The sequence below is a fragment of the Protomyctophum parallelum genome (genome assembly GCF_964188405.1).
Source record: "Protomyctophum parallelum genome assembly, chromosome: 16".
Classification (NCBI taxonomy): domain Eukaryota; kingdom Metazoa; phylum Chordata; class Actinopteri; order Myctophiformes; family Myctophidae; genus Protomyctophum; species Protomyctophum parallelum.
The window spans coordinates 42821141-42845185 of NC_139711.1; the positions used below are offsets into that span (position 1 = coordinate 42821141).

Sequence of the window (24045 nt, forward strand, 5' to 3'; positions counted from 1 at the left end):
TTCCACACTCACTCCAGAGGGCCACTATAGTTCCACACTCACTCCAGAGGGCCACTATAGTTCCACACTCACTCCAGAGGGCCAATATAGTTCCACACTCACTCCAGAGGGCCACTATAGTTCCACACTCACTCCAGAGGGCCACTGTAGTTCCACACTCACTCCAGAGGGCCACTATAGTTTCACACTCACTCCAGAGGGCCACTATAGTTCCACACTCACTCCAGAGGGCCACTATAGTTCCACACTCACTCCAGAGGGCCACTATAGTTCCACACTCACTCCAGAGGGCCACTATAGTTCCACACTCACTCCAGAGGGCCACTATAGTTCCACACTCACTCCAGAGGGCCACTATAGTTCCACACTCACTCCAGAGGGCCACTATAGTTCCACACTCACTCCAGAGGGCCACTATAGTTCCACACTCACTCCAGAGGGCCACTATAGTTCCACACTCACTGCAGAGGGCCACTATAGCTCCACACTGACTCCAGAGGGCCACTATATTTCCACACTCACTCCAGAGGGCCACAATGCATATACTCAGGCAGAGAAACCTCTTATCTCTGGGTTTCTTTTTAAATTATTATTATAGATTTGTAAATGAATGCCCTACTTATGACATTCTATGTCACACGCAAGCAGCAAAAATAGCCGAAGCTCAAAACGCGTCACACTGCAACAATTTTATTTAGCGCACAAACGTATTTTCAGATGGTGGGGTCTGCAGCCAAATGCATCAATCATAAAACATCAACCTAGTCCTTACACACAAAGGTTTGAGAAGCCGCAAGCCGTTCCCCCGGAAACAGGAAGACAATTGAAGTCTTTGTTTGGTCCTGCTCAGATCAGCAGGGAGAACTGGCAGCTTTCAGGCAAACAGGGTGAAGGTTACCGTTTGAGGTAAGTTGGCATGATGCCAAGAAGGAAACGTGACTCGCTCACACACTCACGGAATGTGTTGTTTCTTTTCTCCCGTCAGAGAGTCTGAGACACAGGGAACCTTTTCCCTGCAGAAAAAAGTCCCCCACTCCTCTGTTTTATTTGATTTTTAATTATATGTATTTATAGTTTTATACTATATATGCACATTTACCCATCCTATAACAGCTAGGAGCAGTGAGCAGCCATTCTATGGCACTCTGGAGCAATTCGGGGGTTAAGAGTCTTGCTCAGGGACACACATATGATACACTGCTGTCCTGGCCTGGAATCGCACCTGGGACAACCCCAGTGCTCTGTCTCCCCAGGCGGTCTTGTGAGGTGCATAAAGTTAATGCGAGGCCAAAACAGGCCGAACTGTAATCAAGTACGGTGAATATCAGCGGTCAAAGGGCGTTTATTGCAGATGATTAAAGTACAGTGTCCTTTGTGCTTTTGATAATCATGCTTTTATATTGTTTATGCAGTATATATTAATCTGTCCAACAGCAACACAGTTCCCTAAAAGGTGATCGTCCGTGCCAACTTCATTCCATTCACTGCAATAAAAGTATTGCTTCACTGCCGTCCTTTGACCATGCACAATAAAACTAACAATTACTTCATTACAGTAGTTTGGACAAACATAACATAAGACTTTGACGTACTCAACATGTCCGGGTTCACAATGGGGCACTATATGGGCTGGCAACTAGACTATATACCTCCCGACAGCGCCACAATCATTTTTTTTTTTATATATTTTTTTATCCCACGATTTTGTAACCCATTTTTCACCCCTGTGTCAATCATCTAATGTGATCCTGGATTCTACACACCCTCCACCAACCTAGTCCCCATATATGGGGGACGAGGGGAGAGCAACGGACTTGAACTCATGCTTCCTTCATGCCTGAGTGTCCAAGTTGCTCCTTTACACCTGACAGGGGGGAGTTTCCCTGGTTGGACGTAGCGCGTGGAAGGAACACGTTATTCCAACCAGTTCCTTTCCCCTCCATCAGGCGCCCCGGCTGGCCAGGGGGAGGCAGTTTAGAGACCAGGATTACTGCATGTTTTTGTGAGGGTACCTACCCTAGGGGACACGGGGAGAACATGCAAACTCCACACAGAAAGGCCCTTTCGCCAACCCCGCCTCATTGTAAACACTTTATCCATTCATACGTTGGCTAATCAAACTTGCAGATCTACAAGCTCTTCCCTTCATGCCACGCTGTGAGCTTGTACATCTTCTATTTTTGAACATTTCCTGCAAAATATTGAAAATGTTTGGAATGGTTTTTCTTTTTTCCGATCCGCGTTCAAATACATTTCAATTTTGGAGGTCCTTGACGTGAAATTAAAGGTTTGATAAACCACTTGTTTAGAATGTGTGTTGTCGAGTTGGGGTCATGCCTATGTTCCCTCAGCTCTATGTTCCCTCAGCCCTAGTATGTTCTCCCATTTCAAAACAGACCCTATGTTCCCTCAGCCCTATGTTCCCTCAGCCCTAGTATGTTCTCCCATTTCAAAACAGACCCTATGTTCCCTCAGCCCTATGTTCCCTCAGCCCTAGTATGTTCTCCCATTTCAAAACAGACCCTATATGTTCCCTCAGCCCTATGTTCCCTCAATCCGATAAGTGCAAGTGTAATAGTGTAATAAGTATAATAGTGTAATAAGAGTAATACAGACAGCATTTCCCCCCCCCCAAAAAAACAGCTTGTCTCGTCTTTTATTCTCGTCTCGTCTTTTTTCTCTCATCTCGTCTTTTATTTCTCGTCGCGTTTTTTTTTCTCGTCTCGTCCTTTTTTCTCGTCTCGTCATAATAATAGGTTCAGAATAATTTCTTATAATTATATCGGTCAGCCTCATGGTGGCGCTATAACAGCCCACTTTACGTATTGGCTTATAACTCTTGAACCGTAGGTTCAATTTATTTTCCCCTGGATTCCTTGGGTCATGACGCATCTCACGCCCATTTCCGTCAGGATACATTTTCTGCCATTTTTAATTTTCTCCAAAACACATTTGTTGCTCCTCCTCCTACAGATTTTGTCAAATATCACAGAAATTGGTACACATGATCTCTGGACCTATCCGATTAAAACAACCACAGGCAGACTGTTGGTAGTCCGTATCGTTCAACTGTAATCGCTGTCTGAGGTTTTTGCCAGTTTGCCAGTCAGTAGGCGTCACCACGCATCTAAATCAAGGAAGCAGGCACGACTGCAATTAATCTTAATGTCTCTGATTTTTATCGGGTGCACGGTCTGGGAAGAACCTGTTAAACAAGAGATTACCAGCACTCACGGAACTGTCCTTAAAGGAACTTTATTGTTTCGTTTTTCCCAGAGTATAATTTTTCAGTTCCTTGTTCCTTGTATATATATATCTTTTTCACACTTGTTGTTCACAGCGCACACCTGACAAAAGACCATTGATATGAAATATTCCCGTTGAGTTGTGAACGACAATCTGAGCTGTGAGTTCTCTTATTCCGACGATATGAAAAGCATGATTGATTATTATCTGGATCATTTTCCCGCCTGCAGGTGACGGACGATCGGACACCATGCCAATCAAATGGCGGATCAGAGTCACATGCAGGAACAATGACAAACAACATGTAATGCCTCCACTCCTACACGTCCAATAGGGTGTGGGGGTCCCCAGTTCAATTATCATTATTTTCGGGGGTCCCCAGCACTGCTGTAATGGGGAAAAAAAGGCTCTAATCTCAAACGTATAGGCCTGGATCAAAAAGGCTCTAATCTCAAACGTATAGGCCTGGATCAAAAAGGGTTTGCCAACCTAAAAGGTCACCTCTCTGATAAAGTTTAAGAGCCCTCGCTTTGCCCAGGCGGTGGCGTAACCGTCTGGGCACCCGACTGGTAATCCAGTCGCAGTGTGCCGCGGGTTCGACTCCCGAGCCCGACACGCGGCCTTTACTGCATGTCATCCCCCCATCTCTCTCCCGTTTCCTGTCAGCCTACTGTCTGTCCCTTCAAAAACAAATAAAAGGCGTAAGCCGCAAAAAAATATCTTAAAAAAATAAAAAAGAAGAGCCCTCGCATCAAACTAGTCGTAACAATGCAATCCTTTCATATCTAGTAACCTCTCTCTCTCTCTCTCTCTCTCTCTCTCTCTCACACAAATACTCGATTGTTAGTTTTGAGATTGAGTATTTGTGTTGTGTGACTTTGTGCTGTGATGGCTGAGCTTTGCAGAACGGAACAAACAGTATGGATGATCTCGGGGGAGAGCCTCTAAGAGTTGAACACAATAGCATGCTGTGGATGGTGTGGAAATAAGTCCACACCAATGCAACTAGTTGTGCGTGTGTGTGTGTGTGTGTGTGTGTGTGTGTGTGTGTGTGTGTGTGTGTGTGGCATTACCTGTGAGCTCTGAAGACTTTGGGCAGCCTCATGTTGCTGTTATTGTGCTCTTGTGAGGAGACGACGCCACTCTGTTCCTCTCCGCTGCACCCTGCCTCTCATGCTACTGGCACTGTGCATGCACACACACACACACACACACACACGCATGCACGTGCACACACACACACACACACACACACACACACACACACACACACACACACACACAAACAAACACACACACACACACACACACACACACACACACACACACACACACACACACACACACACACACGCACAGAGATAGGGTTTTAGTACTATACTTATGAGGATGTCGTGTAATTTCCTTACACTGATTAACCTAACAAAATAGGGAAGAATAATGTTCTCTAAAAACAAAGTGTAGATTAGTGAAAAACCTTGTCATCAACGCTTCAGAGGGTTAGAACAATGGGATTCCCCCATGGGCACATTTGAGCCGACAGCCGCGGACAGAAGAAGCTGTGTTTTACGTCTTTTCCGAGTTTTTTTTCCGACAGCTGGTGGATGGAAAAGTATAGCTCCACCTCCGCGGCTGACTGCCGCGACGGACAGATTCCCAGGAAACGTTCTCCTCCGCGGCAGTCAGCCGCAGGGGGTGGAGCTTATTTTTCAGAAAACTCATGATTCAGAAGACATTTTGTAGAATCGAGCTCAGGTCTAAATGGGTTAATAATACTATTAACTATATTAATAATAATATTATTGGGCGTTTTCTGTGACTGTAATGCCTGGCCTGGCCGAGGAACGCACATGTGGGCCGGTTAACCCATTCTGACCCGAGATCAGATTCAAAAAATGTCTTCTATGTCAGTCGCTCTTCGATTTTTCAAAAATATGTAAATAGCAGAACTACAAGCTACGAGCTTGTAGGTCTGCTATTTTTCAATAGTTAAAGCACAACGTAATGCTAACACCAAAATGGGTTCCCGCCCCAAAATGGGTTAAACAGAGTTCCCCCCACCTTGGTAGCCACAGAAACGTCTCTGCTTTTGCATGTGACAATTCATTTTATTCCTCATACAAAGATGCCATTGTCTGGCCCTGTATCTCACATGGTCAAATACATATTTGATTAAGGAACATAATATGCATATTGTATTCTTTCTGTATATATCAGTAAAATGTAGATTTTTTGTTAGACATTGAGGGAACTTCGGCAAACACGGCTTATATTATCAACTAACTGGCTATTAATCGATCCATAGGGTTATCAAATCATCAATTCGTGAATTAATTGATAATTCCCATCTCTAGTAGTCTAGTACCTAAAAACACCAACCTGAATGTTTTTGTAATTGTAAATGTATTTCTAAAAATGTTTTAAAGCATAAAACAAACATACAGATCATGGTGAGGATCAGCCGACCAATTCTAACTTATATTTATAGAAATAAACACACACACACACACACCTCAAATATTACCACAGTGGTGAGAGGTCCGGACAGCAACATCTTAGGACAGCTTAACCCATTTTGACCTGAGATCAGATTCTAAAAATGTCTGTTTGAAAATGACAGTTTTCAGGCCCAGGCCGTAGCGTAACGGTCTGGGCACCGGACTGGTGATCCAGTCGCGGTGTGCCGCGGGTTCGACTCCCGGACCCGACACGGCCTTTACCGCATGTCATCCCCCCATCTCTCTCCTGTTTCCTGTCAGCCTACTTTCTATCCCTTAAAAAAAAATCAATAAAGGCGTAAGCCGCAAAAAAATATCTTAAAAAAAAAAAAAAAAATGACAGTTTTCTGAAAAAGCGATGTTTCTATGTCAGTCGTTCTTCGATTTTTCAAAAATAGCAGACCTACAAGCTCGTGATGAGCTTGCTATGAGCTTGTAGATCTGCTATTTTTCAATAGCTAAAGCATACCATAATGCTGACACCAAAAGGGGTTCCCACCTAGAATGGGTTAAAAAACAGACACTAATAATAAGCCGAGCCGCTATGATGACATCCCAGCATGAACTAGGATCCGACAGGAAGCACGCACATCTCCAGAAACTCTTGTCTGATGTTTTGATGCTTGATGATCGTTTTTATGTTTTTATGATTACTGTTTTATAACCTGTCTGTAAAGCACTTTGTAACTATAAAACTATTTGGAAAGGTGCTATACAAATAAAATGCATTCATTCATTCATTGCAACAGAGCTGCGTGTTCCTTGTAGACCTGCCCATATGCTGTTGTATATAAATACACCTCTTGGTGTCGTATACTCATACCTGACGAAGACGTAACAAAACAAATATATCCTGGGAGCTACAATTCAGTGTGCGGACATCCCTTCCTTTTTCATCCCAGCATAAACTAACATAGAACAGAAACTCTCTTCCTCTATATGCACGCTGACACTGAGGCTACTGACCCTGTTCACGCACGCATGCACGCGCACACACACACACACACACACACACACACACACACACACACAGACAGAGAGAGAAAGTGAGAAACATGAACTCTGGACAAGCACAGTGGATACTGGATATTAGTCACATAAGTAGAGAAAGTGAGAAGGAGAGTGAAGCGAGAACAATGTAGTTTTGTGGCTTTCTTTTCCTAAGTCTCCTGAACTTGAACACTGCATTTTGCGTTGAGAAATCTCCATGTCGTTACATGTCGTTAGCAGATCTACAAACTTGTAGATCTGCTATTTTTGTCCAAAAGTGCCCTCTTATGGAATTCCAGCCCCAGCCTCTCCAAGTCCTACACACTGTAGGAGTTTTAAAGTTGTCGGCGAGTCATCAGATCGTTGTGTATTTCACACTGCAGGAGTCTTATTTTTTAATCGTCTGTCATTATATCGTTGTGGCTTTCACACTAAACGATTGGTCGCAGACTGTAGGCATCACACACTGCGAGAGTTCACCAAGATGCGATCCAGACCCGATATTCATTTGTTTTTATTGTATTCATTTTTACATCTCACGCACATGCAGGGTGCCGTGATACGAGCGCGAGACCGACACAGGACGCCTGCCTCTCTCTGTCTCTCTGTGCACGCCACACACACACACACACACACACACACACACACACACACACACACACACACACACACACACACACACACACACACACACACACACAGACACACACACACACACACACACACACACACACAGGTCCAAAAGTTTGCTCTGCGGTTTTATCAACATTATTCAAGTGAAATGAGTTGGGTTTTATACACTATTTAACAGCAAACATTGGGCTAATATAGCTACCATTATTGTACGACACATGACAGGTATTTACCCAAGGAATAAAGGTTATATATAATATATATAACCTTTATTCCTTGGGTAAATACCTGTCATATCGACAGATGATCAGATGATAATAATATATATTATATATTATTATCATCTGATCATCTATCGATACAGTCGACGACCGACAGACCGACAGACAGACAGACAGACAGAGTCAGTGCAAGTGTAACCGGTGTAATCTGTCTCTCTCTGCGTTGTGTTGAATGGACAGACGGACCCAGAACTCTCGTTGGAAACCACGTTTTATTCTGACAAAGAACAACAACAGACACGTCTCCACGTTAGTTCTTAGTAGTGCAACAACTCCTCTCTAAACAGAGTGAAACAAACACTGTATAAATCGATTTGCAAGTACAATTCTTATTCTGTTATACAGAGAAGTCAACAAAGACACCCACCTCGTTCCAAGACGGAAGTACAGAAGGAAGAGGTGGAGGACATTTATACAGGGGGCAAAAGGTGTATTCCTATACACATGAACCATGGGGAATTAAGTCAGGTAGAAGCACTTATTTGTATCATATTTTGTGTAATTATATAATACTGTTATGCTCTCATTGGCTGCAATTGGCTGCAATACAGGCAACCCACACCCAGTGTGTACGAGCCATAACACTCTCTGCACGTCCCTGCATACGATCGAGCAGCACAACATCACCCCCATCCTCCACTGGCTTCCCATCTCCTCCAGGACAGATAAGATATCTCCCTAGTTACCAGGGCTGGACTGGGACAAAAATTCGGCCCGGGCATTTTCGCGTGAATTTGGCCCAGACCGGCCCACCACAACCAGCACGCAGATAGCAGAAACTCTACCGCCCGCTCCGTCGCGGCACACACAAACAAACAAGCCCTATTAATAATACCACCACTTTTACAGAACAACATAAATGATACAAACCAACAGACAACTACACAACCCTTTGTAGAGGGTTTATTTGTCACTCACTGATACAGGTACAGTGAAATTATCATGATGGCACTGGCAGAATTCTGCATTCTGGTCTCAGCCAAAACCTCATTCACCGCCTACAGCTGGTACGAAATGACCTGCATTCTGGTCTCAGCCAAAACCTCATTCACCGCCTACAGCTGGTACAAAATGACCTGCATTCTGGTCTCAGCCAAAACCTCATTCACCGCCTACAGCTGGTACAAAATGACCTGCATTCTGGTCTCAGCCAAAACCTCATTCACCGCCTACAGCTGGTACAAAATGACCTGCATTCTGGTCTCAGCCAAAACCTCATTCACCGCCTACAGCTGGTACAAAATGCCCTGCATTCTGGTCTCAGCCAAAACCTCATTCACCGCCTACAGCTGGTACAAAATGACCTGCATTCTGGTCTCAGCCAAAACCTCATTCACCGCCTACAGCTGGTACAAAATGACCTGCATTCTGGTCTCAGCCAAAACCTCATTCACCGCCTACAGCTGGTACAAAATGACCTGCATTCTGGTCTCAGCCAAAACCTCATTCACCGCCTACAGCTGGTACAAAATGACCTGCATTCTGGTCTCAGCCAAAACCTCATGTTATTCATGTTAAATCAGACCATTGGCTGAAAGATACCATGTAATTCATGTTAAATCAGACCATTGGCTGAAAGATACCATGTTATTCATGTTAAATCAGACCATTGGCTGAAAGATACCATGTTATTCATGTTAAACCAGACCATTGGCTGAAAGATACCATGTTATTCATGTTAAATCAGACCATTGGCTGAAAGATACCATGTTATTCATGTTAAATCAGACCATTGGCTGAAAGATACCATGTTATTCATGTTAAATCAGACCATTGGCTGAAAGATACCATGTTATTCATGTTAAACCAGACCATTGGCTGAAAGATACCATGTTATTCATGTTAAACCAGACCATTGGCTGAAAGATACCATGTTATTCATGTTAAACCAGACCATTGGCTGAAAGATACCATGTTATTCATGTTAAACCAGACCATTGGCTGAAAGATACCATGTTATTCATGTTAAACCAGACCATTGGCTGAAAGATACCATGTTATTCATGTTAAACCAGACCATTGGCTGAAAGATACCATGTTATTCATGTTAAATCAGACCATTGGCTGAAAGATACCATGTTATTCATGTTAAATCAGACCATTGGCTGAAAGATACCATGTTATTCATGTTAAACCAGACCATTGGCTGAAAGATACCATGTTATTCATGTTAAACCAGACCATTGGCTGAAAGATACCATGTTATTCATGTTAAACCAGACCATTGGCTGAAAGATACCATGTTATTCATGTTAAATCAGACCATTGGCTGAAAGATACCATGTTATTCATGTTAAACCAGACCATTGGCTGAAAGATACCATGTTATTCATGTTAAACCAGACCATTGGCTGAAAGATACCATGTTATTCATGTTAAATCAGACCATTGGCTGAAAGATACCATGTTATTCATGTTAAATCAGACCATTGGCTGAAAGATACCATGTTATTCCTGAATCTAGAAAAAAAATTAATACGATCTACGTTTCTCTCCAGGAGGATTCACTTCCTCCTGGGGTCCGACAATAACCTCGAGAATCTGTCAAGTCTTCTGAACACCCCATAGGCCAATGGTTATAAACCATGGTGTTCTGAACACCCCATAGGCCAATGGTTATAAACCATGGTGTTCTGAACACCCCATAGGCCAATGGTTATAAACCATGGTGTTCTGAACACCCCATAGGCCAATGGTTATAAACCATGGTGTTCTGAACACCCCATAGGCCAATGGTTATAAACCATGGTGTTCTGAACACCCCATAGGCCAATGGTTATAAACCATGGTGTTCTGAACACCCCATAGGCCAATGGTTATAAACCATGGTGTTCTGAACACCCCATAGGCCAATGGTTATAAACCATGGTGTTCTGAACACCCCATAGGCCAATGGTTATAAACCATGGTGTTCTGAACACCCCATAGGCCAATGGTTATAAACCATGGTGTTCTGAACACCCCATAGGCCAATGGTTATAAACCATGGTGTTCTGAACACCCCATAGGCCAATGGTTATAAACCATGGTGTTCTGAACACCCCATAGGCCAATGGTTATAAACCATGGTGTTCTGAACACCCCATAGGCCAATGGTTATAAACCATGGTGTTCTGAACACCCCAGCATAGGCCAATGGTTATAAACCATGGTGTTCCCCTCCTACTCCGCACACCAACCCCACTCCACCCTTAACCCTCTCACTCTTTTCCTTTCTTCTCTTACTTTCTTCCTATCTACTTCCAAAGCAAACATCAGGAGCCCTTATCTCTTTCTGCCACTCTCTCCTACAACACCATGGAGTCCTTATCTCACCATTCACTTTCTCTCTTTTCTACTTCTCATATCTCTCTTCTCTTCTCTTATGCTCATGAAATCCTTGCTGGCTATTACTACTATTTATTTTATTTAAAAAAAAACCCTATACGGTGAAAGAAGAAGGTGTCAAAGTTCCAAGTGGGAGGGTGGGGGGTTGTTTTCGTCTTGTCTTTCGTTTTGTTTTGTTTAGTTAAGTTTTAGTTTTGTTTCAGTTTCAGTTTTGTGACCACTCAAACCAACTCAAAAAGTAACAATTCTGTCCATGTACTGTAGTAGCAGAACCGTCCTGTTTCCTGTCTGTTCTCTGTCTATGTACAAAAATAGAAAAAGAAGCATAACATACTGTATGTACTGTATTTTGTCCTGTCCATACCCCTCTTCTATGCCTAATAAAAACTTTAAAAGTGAGATTGTCATGATGTGAAGAGTGAAAAGGACTGCATGTACAGTATGGTTGCTGTCTAGTGGAAACCTTAACTAAGTAGGTAGTTTATTCATGCCTGAGGGAACATTAATGTGTTACAGCATGCAGCTCTCATAGAGACACCAATAAACCTTAACTAAGTAGGTAGTTTATTCATGCCTGAGGGAACATTAATGTGTTACAGCATGCAGCTCTCATAGAGACACCAATAAACCTTAACTAAGTAGGTAGTTCATTTATGCCTGAGGGAACATTAATGTGTTACAGCATGCAGCTCTCATAGAGACACCAATAAACCTTAACTAAGTAGGTAGTTCATTCATGCCTGAGGGAACATTAATGTGTTACAGCATGCAGCTCTCATAGAGACACCAATAAACCTTAACTAAGTAGGTAGTTTATTCATGCCTGAGGGAACATTAATGTGTTACAGCATGCAGCTCTCATAGAGACGCCAATAAACCTTAACTAAGTAGGTAGTTTATTCATGCCTGAGGGAACATTAATGTGTTACAGCATGCAGCTCTCATAGAGACACCAATAAACCTTAACTAAGTAGGTAGTTTATTCATGCCTGAGGGAACATTAATGTGTTACAGCATGCAGCTCTCATAGAGACACCAATAAACCTTAACTAAGTAGGTAGTTTATTCATGCCTGAGGGAACATTAATGTGTTACAGCATGCAGCTCTCATAGAGACACCAATAAACCTTAACTAAGTAGGTAGTTTATTCATGCCTGAGGGAACATTAATGTGTTACAGCATGCAGCTCTCATAGAGACACCAATAAACCTTAACTAAGTAGGTAGTTTATTCATGCCTGAGGGAACATTAATGTGTTACAGCATGCAGCTCTCATAGAGACACCAATAAACCTTAACTAAGTAGGTAGTGTATTCATGCCTGAGGGAACATTAATGTGTTACAGCATGCAGCTCTCATAGAGACACCAATAAACCTTAACTAAGTAGGTAGTTTATTCATGCCTGAGGGAACATTAATGTGTTACAGCATGCAGCTCTCATAGAGACACCAATAAACCTTAACTAAGTAGGTAGTTTATTCATGCCTGAGGGAACATTAATGTGTTACAGCATGCAGCTCTCATAGAGACACCAATAAACCTTAACTAAGTAGGTAGTTTATTCATGCCTGAGGGAACATTAATGTGTTACAGCATGCAGCTCTCATAGAGACACCAATAAACCTTAACTAAGTAGGTAGTTTATTCATGCCTGAGGGAACATTAATGTGTTACAGCATGCAGCTCTCATAGAGACACCAATAAACCTTAACTAAGTAGGTAGTTCATTTATGCCTGAGGGAACATTAATGTGTTACAGCATGCAGCTCTCATAGAGACACCAATAAACCTTAACTAAGTAGGTAGTTCATTCATGCCTGAGGGAACATTAATGTGTTACAGCATGCAGCTCTCATAGAGACACCAATAAACCTTAACTAAGTAGGTAGTTTATTCATGCCTGAGGGAACATTAATGTGTTACAGCATGCAGCTCTCATAGAGACGCCAATAAACCTTAACTAAGTAGGTAGTTCATTCATGCCTGAGGGAACATTAATGTGTTACAGCATGCAGCTCTCATAGAGACACCAATAAACCTTAACTAAGTAGGTAGTTTATTCATGCCTGAGGGAACATTAATGTGTTACAGCATGCAGCTCTCATAGAGACGCCAATAAACCTTAACTAAGTAGGTAGTTTATTCATGCCTGAGGGAACATTAATGTGTTACAGCATGCAGCTCTCATAGAGACACCAATAAACCTTAACTAAGTAGGTAGTTTATTCATGCCTGAGGGAACATTAATGTGTTACAGCATGCAGCTCTCATAGAGACACCAATAAAAACACATCATAAAACATCTCAGACTAACTGTGCATCAAGCATAGTAAGTCAACCTACAATACGGTGGGTCTGACGAAGACCCACAGTGTGTTTGTGTTTGCCAGTTAACAAACATTCTGACCTGAGATCAGATTCTAAAAATGTCAGTCGTTCTTCGATTTTTCAAAAATAGCAGACCTACAAGCTCGTAGCGCGCCACTCGGTGGCGCGCTATGAGCTTGTAGATCTGCTATTTTTCAATAGCTAAAGCATAACATGATGCTAACACCAAAATGGGCGCCCGTTCAGAATGGGTTAACTGGCAAACACACATAAACAATTTAAGAACCAAAGTCTCTAAAACTATCGCAATACTGTATAAGATTAAACCCATTTTGGACCGTTAATCACTGTACTTACTGTATTGCTCCCTCGTACTTCCGCACATCAGTTATTGTGTGGAAGTATGGGGGAGCAACTATAAATCAAACATCAACCCCATTATTTCTTCTCCAAAAGAAAGCAATCCGAATTATAAATCACGCTGATTATTACGCACCAACAAATCCACTTTTTATTCAGTCACACACCCTAAAATTGCATGATGTGGTAGACCTCTCAACAGCCGTTATAATGTATAAAGCACATAACAGACTGCTTCCGCCCTGTGTCCAGGAGTTGTTCGAGGCTCGAGAGAGAGCAGGTACAATCTCAGGGGATTCGGCATATTCAGGGGCTTAAAAGAGCAACAGAACAAACACTAGTAAGAGTCCAATGGCTTGACTTCAACATCATGTCCATCCAAGTTATATTATTATTACAATCTTATTTGCTGCAGGCAGAACAGATCTCCTAGCCCTATAGCACTCCTCGCACTGTCTGATGCCGAAAAGCCAGACTGCTGTAACGCACTTGATTTATTTGATTTGATTTGATTTGATTAGACGTCGTGCAGGAAAAACAAGTTCATCGAGGAAGCGTCAAGGATACAACCACAGGAAAGAATTTTGACTTATTTTCACTGCGCTCCTCCGTTTGAGACAAACGGCATTGCAACAAAACACATACAGGTAAAACAGTACGTCAATGAATAAAACAATCAAGAGCTACACTACCTACACAGCATTAATACATAGAATAATAGAATCCCTTAATTCTCATTGGGATCCAAATCCAATACATCCAGTCCTGACGAGTGTACACATACGAGCAGGGACGCCCACACATAGACATCAACAGGGCTTCAGCCCCTGCCCTTTTACCCGTTGGTATAAACAACTGCCCTCTCCAGACCATGAATGCAGCATGGTGGAAGAAATGCACATGCCCCTCCTTTCCATGCCATACCGGAAGGCAGCATTCAGGTCCAAAACATTGCTGATCTACAAGCTCTTTGGCTTTTCAGCGTCGCGCTGCACGTCCCTGCATACGAGCAGCACGTCATCACCCCCATCCTCCACTGGCTTCCCATCTCCTCCAGGACAGAGTGCAGGATATCTCCCTATAGTTACTGTAACCTACCAATGCATCTACGCCTCCCTGCTCGAGCCACAAACTGACAAAACAGAGTCAAGTTAGACAAAACCCACCACCACTCGCAACCTCCACAACACTAACCGCCAAGCTCTGCACCATGGGGCGACCTTCTGTTCATCTGCCCCTCTCCACCAGGCTTCCTCCGAAAATAATCCGAAATTACCTCATAGGCCAGCCAAGTCTATGGACTTTTAATGTTTGTCAAGAGCCTAATTATACATTTCCCATCCCGGCTGCAAAGGTCTATGGAATTTAATGTTTGTTTAGGGTAAAATAAAATATAATGTGCGTCAGCCATGTCTATGGACTTTTAATGTTTTTTTTTAGGGTTATAAATTGTGATGTAATTTGTGCCAGCCAAGTCTATAGACAATGTGTGTTTAGGCTAATACTAGGGCAGTAAATAATGCCCTCGTTGCGTGCGCCCCTGCACTTCAGGCCAGTGTGACACATAATTGTCTGGTTGGTTATTAATAATTATCATGGAGATACGGATAGGATAAGGTTTATATAAGGTTATTATAATGGTTTCCTACCAGACTGTGATGATGGTACTGTATGACATCATCACTACAGTATTCTGTCCATGTTGGATTCCTAAATAATTAACTAACATCACACACACACACACACACACACACACACACAAACGCACACACACACACACACACACACACACACACACATTGATCAGTAGAGAGGTCACTGACACTATCACACACACACACACACACACACACACACACACACACACACACACACACACACACACACACACACACACACACACACACACACACACACACACACACACACACACACACACACACACACACACACACACGCCCTCACACACACACACACACACACACACACACACACTGATCAGTAGAGAGGTCACTAACACTATCTCACACACACACGTCACACGTCACACACACACACACACACACACACACACACACACACACACACACACACACACACACACACACACACACACACACACACACACACACACACACACACAGAGAGATCAGCAGAGAGGTCACTTCTACTTTGCAGCAGGTCATCCGTGTGTTATGCTGACATGTCAAACTGAATTCAATTATCTAATGCAGCGGTTCCCGGTGCGTGTAGGCTATACCCCTTGTGGTGCACGGGCGCCTTCTAGGCGGGTGCGCGCATGAAAAGGCTAATCGTGGTGCTATGGTTTTATTTTAAATATACTAACATATTATGGCAATATATGGCAAGTATATATATGTTACTGTTACTGTGTATGCTATAATACTGTGTTATAGCTTGTGTGTGGTGCAGAAAAAGGTTGCAACAGTTAAATCCAACTAATCAATTTAATATCTCGCACGCACACACACACACACACACACACACACACACACACACACACACACACACACAACTGAACCCTATAGTTGGCATGTCGCCACCGCTTCTAAGAAAATCGATTATTAAGCTATTTGCGTTTATGTCATTCTAGGTGAAAAGTTACAAAATAAATAAACATGAAAATAGCAGCAGGTGCACATAAGCTCACAAAAAATGCTTCCGTCGATTATAAAATAACAGACATATATTTTCGATTGCAGTAAATTAACGAATAAATAATTATTTAGTAAATTAAGTAATTTTTTACTTTGAGTATAGCATAACAGTCAGAGAGAACGCATGTCTGACTGTGTATGTGTTTCATATTATTATCACAATGATAGTATCAACTATATCATTCTATCAACGCCACAACACTATAGCCTACACTACAAAATGCGGTTGTTTTCTCTTCGCATTCCTCTTAATCTACAAACAGCACAGCTTTACATCTATGAGGGAAAAAGGAGCACAGAAAAACTCACCAGAGACGTCTGAATAACAATTTATATCAAAACTATAAACAAGCTGATGAAGTGATGATGGAACGGCGCGCTGCCTTAAGGTCCATATCGCTGTGTGTTTACTGACGACTAGAAAACCTAACAGTGCATGTAATGATGTAAAATGACGCTAGCGGTTACATCGCTTGTAGTGACCTATCGAATTACGTGACCGACAGACTGTGGTAAACAAGCGAGCCTGAAAGCAATTAAACTGCTTGGTGTATTAACATGTTTAATTAATTTAAGGCACACGCACGGCACGCACACACACACACACACACACACACACACACACACACACACACACACACACACACACACACACACACACACACACTAATATGATGAATTTAGCTACATAGAAATGTCTATTTGTATGTCTCTAAATGTTTGTATGTCGTTAAATGTTTTGATGAATTGAACAATGTGGACCCTGTTGTAAACAAGTGTAATGCTTAATTGGGTCGTCCACTCACAGTTGACAGTCTTTGTATTGAGTTTGTGCTTAAAATGTACTGTAAATTCTACAAACTGTTAATAAATATTTCAATCAATCAATCAAAACACACACACACACACACACACACACACACACACACACACACACACACACACACACACACACACACACACACACACACACACACACACACACACACACACACACACACACACACACACACACACACACACAGGCTGTGGCTACACTAGGCAGGCGTGAAGCGTCAGAAGTCCGTCGCGTCAGGTCTCACTTTAAATCCTTCCGGGGCTTTGGGCGGTTCCTAGAGGAGACGCACACGGAAGCCTATTTAAACGCCTGTAGTCCTCTATTTCTTCGTTAGCGAAGTGGGCGTGAGAGGGACGTTTGAGTGACAAGATGTTGACACAGACAAAGGCGCATTCTAATGTAGGCTATAAGTTGCTCTGTTGCTACTTCGCTGTCATGGCTGTTTAGACGACTGGTTAACGTACGTGCCTTTGGAACGGGGGACCCGGGTACGCCTCCCGGCCGAGGAGTTTTAAAACTAGTTTTGTTTTCGCCGACGACTTGCGGACGGACAACTTACATCTGACGCTCTCCTCCGCGCGGCGTCAGATGTAAGCTGCCGACAAGCGTGTGTCACCCGGCGGTGAGAAGGAGAAGGAGATTTTTGATTGATTGATTTAAATATTTATTAACAGTTTGCAGAATTACAATACATTTCAAGCACAAACTCAATACAAAGACTGCATGTTAACTGTGAGTGGACGAACCAATTAAGCATTACACTTGTTTACAACAGGGTCCACATTGTTCAATTCATCAAAACATTAAAGACGTACAAATAGACACTTCTATATAGTTAAAGAACAGAACAGGAATTCATCATAAAACAGTGTTCCCTGACCGGGAATCGAACACGGGCCGCCGCGGTGAGAGCGCAGCACCTTAACCACTAGACCACCACGGAGATGGATAATGATGATGAGAAGCGCAGCACATGGTGAAGAGAACGGGCTATTTTATAAAGTATAAAAAAAAGTTATTTTCGATGTCATGGATCAGGGTTACAGTAAATGACAATGTAATTCAGCCAGGGGTGCCATGGATGAAAAGATTACAGGGGTGATCTGAAGCAAACATGAGAACCAATGCTTTACTTTATTTCTTCAGACGATTTTTCAATGTTTTGTTAACAATTTGGACATAATGTTACTTCGAGCAGTTCGAGCTGCCCACTGCCCAGATGTCTTCCTGTATCCCTTGACATGGCTTCACAATTCCCTCCCAGGGGGCGTTTGACAGCGTGAAAGAAGACAACTACAAGTATAACTCCTCCCAGTGGATGGGCTGCAGGCTGCATCTGTTCCATTGGCTAGTGCCTATCACTGCCGGGTGACACGCTTCATTTTCACGCTTGTGCGCGGCTTCCATTTGAGTCTGTCCGTCGCGTCCATTTGAGACTGTCCGTAGCGTCCGTCGGACGCGGAGGTGGAGCTTATTTTCCATCCACCAGCTGTCTAAAAAACCCACGAAGAAGAATACTTGAGCTTCAAGTTCACGCGTCTGAAGCTCCTGGTGTGCTCACAGGGACACACACACACTAGTAAATGTGATGGTTGCCATTCAGAATCACGATGCAATAAATCAGTCAGTGTTGCCATGTCCACAAGAACATGAGGACACGGACCAGCCATCTGTGGTGGAAAATGTAGGCTACTAGTCATATTATTCTTAAATTAATAATAATAATAATAATAATAATAATAATAATAATAATAATAATTAAAAGTACATATACTCAAAAAGTCCCGAATTCAAAATTTAGCCTACTTGAGTAAAAGTAAATCAAAATGTAGGCTACTTAAAGTACCAAAAGTAGAAAGTAGGCTACTCAATAAATATGCAGAATGTCCCATTTCTCTCTCTCTCACACACACACACACACACACACACACACACACACACACACACACACACACACACACACACACACACCTTTCTTTCTCGTCACTGTAAACTGTTAGTGAGTGTTAATCAATACATAATTCAATCAATCAAGGGCAGATCTACAAACAATTTTACTTTAATTTACTCTTGAGAGTGTAAAATGAAAGTGCTTTCTTTTTACACTGTCAAGAGTTAAACAATCTAATAGGGTCCATTTGGTTTACCAACTCTCCATCATTTAGCTGGGGACCACCTGGCTGGAACGCCCTCAAGGACCACTGGTGGTCCCCGGACCACTGGTTGAAAAGAGATTTAGAGATTAATTGAGTCGGCTACTGAGTGTAAAGACCCTGTGCTGTTTTCTGCAAACTGTTAAGAATAAGAAGAAAAAAGAAAACCGCAACCTGTTAACTAACAATATTGGTATAGAATTTTACATTTACAACAATTGGACTGTACATGTCAGGAAGAAAACAATTATAATAATAAGGCCAAAGTCGCTTATACTAATCAGACATGGCAACGCTTGCGGTCCGTCGCAGGCTACATTAAGTCACACATGTCGGTGTAACAGCAGCTCGGATAGCGGATTGCGGTCGAGTACAGATTTTTAAAAAGGTCCCGTGTCTGTCTCTTCTTGCCCGTTGTCTTATTTGCTCATGTTCATCTATATAGTTGACAGATGAAGCACTCACTCACCCGTCCGTATAGGTGTGAATGCACCGCCATATGGTGGCTCTCTCTGACTGCAGACTGGACGGTCATTTATTTGGGAATCGAATCTCACTCCGTTGTTTTCATCAATTCCACAGCAGCAGCAGCAGCAGCAGCATTATCTTTGAATCCACCAGCGAGATGAACTCAGCCGTACTGGAGTGGAGACGTCACGTCTTCCGCAGCCTTCACAATAAAAGCTCAGATTTATAGGCTTAATTACTATAGTTTGGTTCCGAAACAGTGGGTCTACTGTCTGTAGGTGACGTGTCCGGACCCAAGTGACAAGTCTTTTAGTGCTATTTCTGTTTTTATCCTCGTAGCAGTTGTATTGACATTATGATGTAGACTACTATCGTTTGAACTGTACATACTCATACGTCATACCCATTTGTGAGTCAACCTTAATTGGGTCACGATTAGAGTATAATCCTATAAACCTATAAAACCTATAAAAATAGGCCTATAATTTTTGTATTATAGGCCTATTATTAAAAATGTAAAAATTACGAATGAGGAGTCCATACATTCTAACCCATTTAGGCCTGACATCGAAATTAAAAAAATGTCTTCTAAATCATTTTCTGAAATACCTGTTTTTTCAGTGGTTCTCAACATTTCATGTAAAGAACACCACAAATTATATGTATTTGGCCGCCGACCGCCATCTGAAAATATGTTGTTCCAGGGACCCCCCAGAAGCAAATATTTGAGTTAAAAACGTTCGCTCTGAAATAATATATATTCAAAGATTTGTGCCACATTTTCACGATTTTTCAAAAATAGCAGACCTACAAGTTCATAGTGCGGCAATCAGGGCCGTGCTATGAGCTTGTAGATCTGCTATTTTTCAATAGCTAAAGTATAACATAATGCTTAAAACACCAAAAGCAAGGATTTCCACGCCAATACAAAGATAAGAGAGGAGGTCGAGGTCAAAGGTCAGGAAACCAGGGCCAACAAAAATGGTACTCAGAGAGGTGGAGTGGAAACAGCAAGAAGAAAATCAGCCTGGGAATTTAAATTACAGTACATATTCGTTATCGTCTGAAGTGTTGTACTGTACTGTACTGTACTGTACTGTACTGTACTGTACTGTACTGTACTGTACTGTACTGTACTGTACTGTACTGTACTGTAGGCTACTGTACAAGCCCTCCTCCCTAGACTGTGTGTCTGTGTCTGTGTGTTAGGCTGTGCAACAGTGATACTTGGTGGTGAACAGACGCTATAAAGCTATTTTCGTGCTTGGACAGACAGACCCAGGGACACACACAGCTGTCTAAAGGAGTGGTTGCACCACTCAAAAATAAAATAATAAATGAGTGAAGCCACATCAATCAGCAGATGAGTCAGTCTATCAAATACATAAAAAACCGTACGTGATCAGCTCTGTGGAATTCTATACCAGCTAATCTAAGCAATAAGGTCTCTATAATAGTATCTAAAGCTATACTACTATTTTTCAACCACAATTATGAGACAATAATAGACATGCAGTTGAATGAGTTTGGGAAATGGGAACAGAGGGCATGACACAAAAGATATACAATAAATGATCTTTGATGGGAGAATTAATTGCAGCAACTAGCCCATGCAGTGAGAGTGAAGGAAGGGAACTTGTTCTTAAGAGCCTTTCTGACCGCATATCATTTGACTGGACCTTTCCAGCACACACAGAGAACTGGGAAAAATAAATAAGGAACTGAAATTAGCTACAGCTTTTGTCATCATTACTCAACTGTAAGCATTTGTCTCATCAGCAAGAACTGAACAGTGATGGTGAAGAAAGAGAACTCGGAAAGACTCTTGCAGTCAAACAAGAACTGGACTTTCAAACCATTTATAAAGATATCAAGTCAAGTGTAAGCAAGTCAGTCTGTAAGCATGAACACATGATAACGCCCATCCTGTTCTCGTTGCACTGGCTCCCTGTTTCAGCCAGTGTCCACTACAAGCTCCTGCTGCTAAATGATGGAGAGTTGGTATAAACCAAATGGACCCTGTTAGATCGTTTAACTCTTGACAGTGTAAATTTCACACTCTCAAGAGTAAATGATTGTTAAACATCGTCATTACTTAATTTACAAGAAGTCTACAGAATTAGAGAATGTAGAAGAATTGTTATTTTGATCGTTTGCCTGTTATCTCTCCTAATGGTGCCGACGTCAATACAGCATGGACATGTGGGCAGCATCTCATCCAACGATAAGTTAACAAAATAGTCTTTAGTTTTGGGTCCGAGAGGCTATAAACCTTATCGTATTTAAAGTGGTGGTTCCGTGGCTCAAATGCAGAATGCATAATCGACCTTGATATGAAAAGGGTTGAAAATGAAAACCACTGATCTAAAAGAAACATTTAATGACAGACAAACAATAGTATGCAAAACACATAAACTGTTAGGAATCAAAGAGAAACTGCATAAACGGACATGACCCTCCCCACCTATCTACACCCATTAGGCCTAGTAGCCTACTCCACAAACAAACATCCACCCGCAACCTCAGACGTGCTAACAGCTTCCTCCTCCCCGGCCCCCACTGCCAAACCTCCACATGATCTTAGTCACCATCTTTCAACCACATTCCACACGGGTTTACTGACTGCAACCAGTCTTCCTGTAAGTTACACAACACACACATTGCCGTATCTTTCACTAGCCACACCAAAGAAGTTGATATATATGCATCAAGAAATACAAATGAGTTTGATTGAGCAACCACTTAACTCCATAACTCCTTTGCAACATGCCAATGGGGATAATGTTTGCAAGTTGTTGCAACTCTGGTGTGGTGATAGGGCTTAATCCATTTTGGGCAGGAACCCATTTTGGTGTTTTAAACATTATGTTATAATTTAGATATTGAAAAATCGTTAAAATGTGGCGCAAACCATTGAATATATATTTCCGAGCGAATATATTTAACTAAAATATTTGCTTCTGGGGGGGGTCCCTGGAACTACATACTGTATTTTGAGATGGGGGTCCGTGGCCCAATAGAGATAATTATGGGGGTCCTTGACATGAAATAGGTTGAGCACTACTGACATAGAAACATGGGTTTTTCAGAAAACTATTAGGGTTTAGAAGCCTTATTGTCTCCACCAGGCCGAAGGCATGGGGGGAGAGTATGTTTTGCACTCCGTCCGTCCGTGTGTCCGTCCGTCCGTGTGTCCGTCCGTCCATCCGTCCGTCCGTCCGTGAGCAGCTAATCTCGGCCACCGTTAACCCGGTCGATGCCAAATTTTGCACACACACTCCCTGGATGCCAACGATGAACCTCTGCCCCAAACTTTCCACAACGGCCTGTTATAGCGCCACCAGGAGGCCGCTTTGTGCAAAACAAGTTTTTGCACAGTACACCTACAGATTTTGTCCAAACATCACGCAAATTGGTACACAGTCTCTCTAGAGCCATTCAACCAAACCGGTCTTTCACATTTCTCAGACTCCATCCTGATTGGTTAACATTGGCTTCCAAAGTTCACAGGAGTGCTCAGTTTCAAACAAAATGCTGCAAATCATGAACACATCGCGTGATTTCCGTGAAATTGTGCACCCACATTCCCACTAGGCCGAGGACGAAATGCCACATGAACAATTTCAACTCAGCCTCAAGGTGGCGCTATAACTGGCCGAAAAGTGTTTTACCTCTAACTGCACGGATCTGTGGATAACTTTCTATGCCAACTCCCTAGAGGCCAAGGAAAAACCTTTGCCTGGAATCTTTCACATCTGCTCTTTATAGCGCCACCAGGAGGCCGACATATGTAAAACACATTTTCTATTGATTTTATCAAAATTTCACGCAAATCGGTACACATGATCTCCATAGTCATGTGATCAAGACAGGTTTGTTTGATTTCTCATATTTCATCCTGATTGGCCACAATTGGCTCCTACAGTTTTCAGGAGTAGCCCGCTTTGTACAAATCGCCACAACTCCTCAACGCAGCGTCCGATTGCGATGAAACTGTGCACGCATATTCCCACTAGGCTGAGGAAGAATCCTGGTGGAGACCTGTGCCCAGAAGGGCACTTTTTCGAGTTCTAAATCAGTCCAAATGGCTTAAGGGACCAGACATCCAGTGTAGCTCCTAAAGCCCATCATTAGGCGTTACTGGTTACCGACAGCCAGCTTGATGTAATGACGTGTGCTCCAGAAACTGATGGCCAAACATGTGCATAGAGTAGCCTCGATATTAAACAGAAGACTAAACAAT

General features: G+C 42.5%; 1 protein-coding gene across 4 annotated transcripts in view; it reads right to left on the reverse strand.

Annotated features, from left to right (window-relative positions):
- st3gal5 (ST3 beta-galactoside alpha-2,3-sialyltransferase 5) overlaps positions 1 to 19927 on the reverse strand; it is a 40525-nt gene extending 20598 nt beyond the window's left edge. For 3 of the 4 annotated variants that reach the window (XM_083785538.1, XM_083785540.1, XM_083785537.1), the window contains exons 1-2: positions 19804 to 19927; positions 4320 to 4431 (exon numbers count right to left, since the gene is read on the reverse strand). In XM_083785538.1, coding sequence (XP_083641664.1) covers positions 4320 to 4351 — 32 coding nt within the window. In that variant the 5' untranslated portion in view covers positions 4352 to 4431; positions 19804 to 19927. Of the gene's footprint in view, positions 1 to 4319; positions 4432 to 16652; positions 16761 to 19803 lie in introns of those variants that run through there. The other variant, XM_083785539.1, reaches the window with a different exon arrangement.
- Positions 19928 to 24045: the final 4118 nt, after the last annotated feature.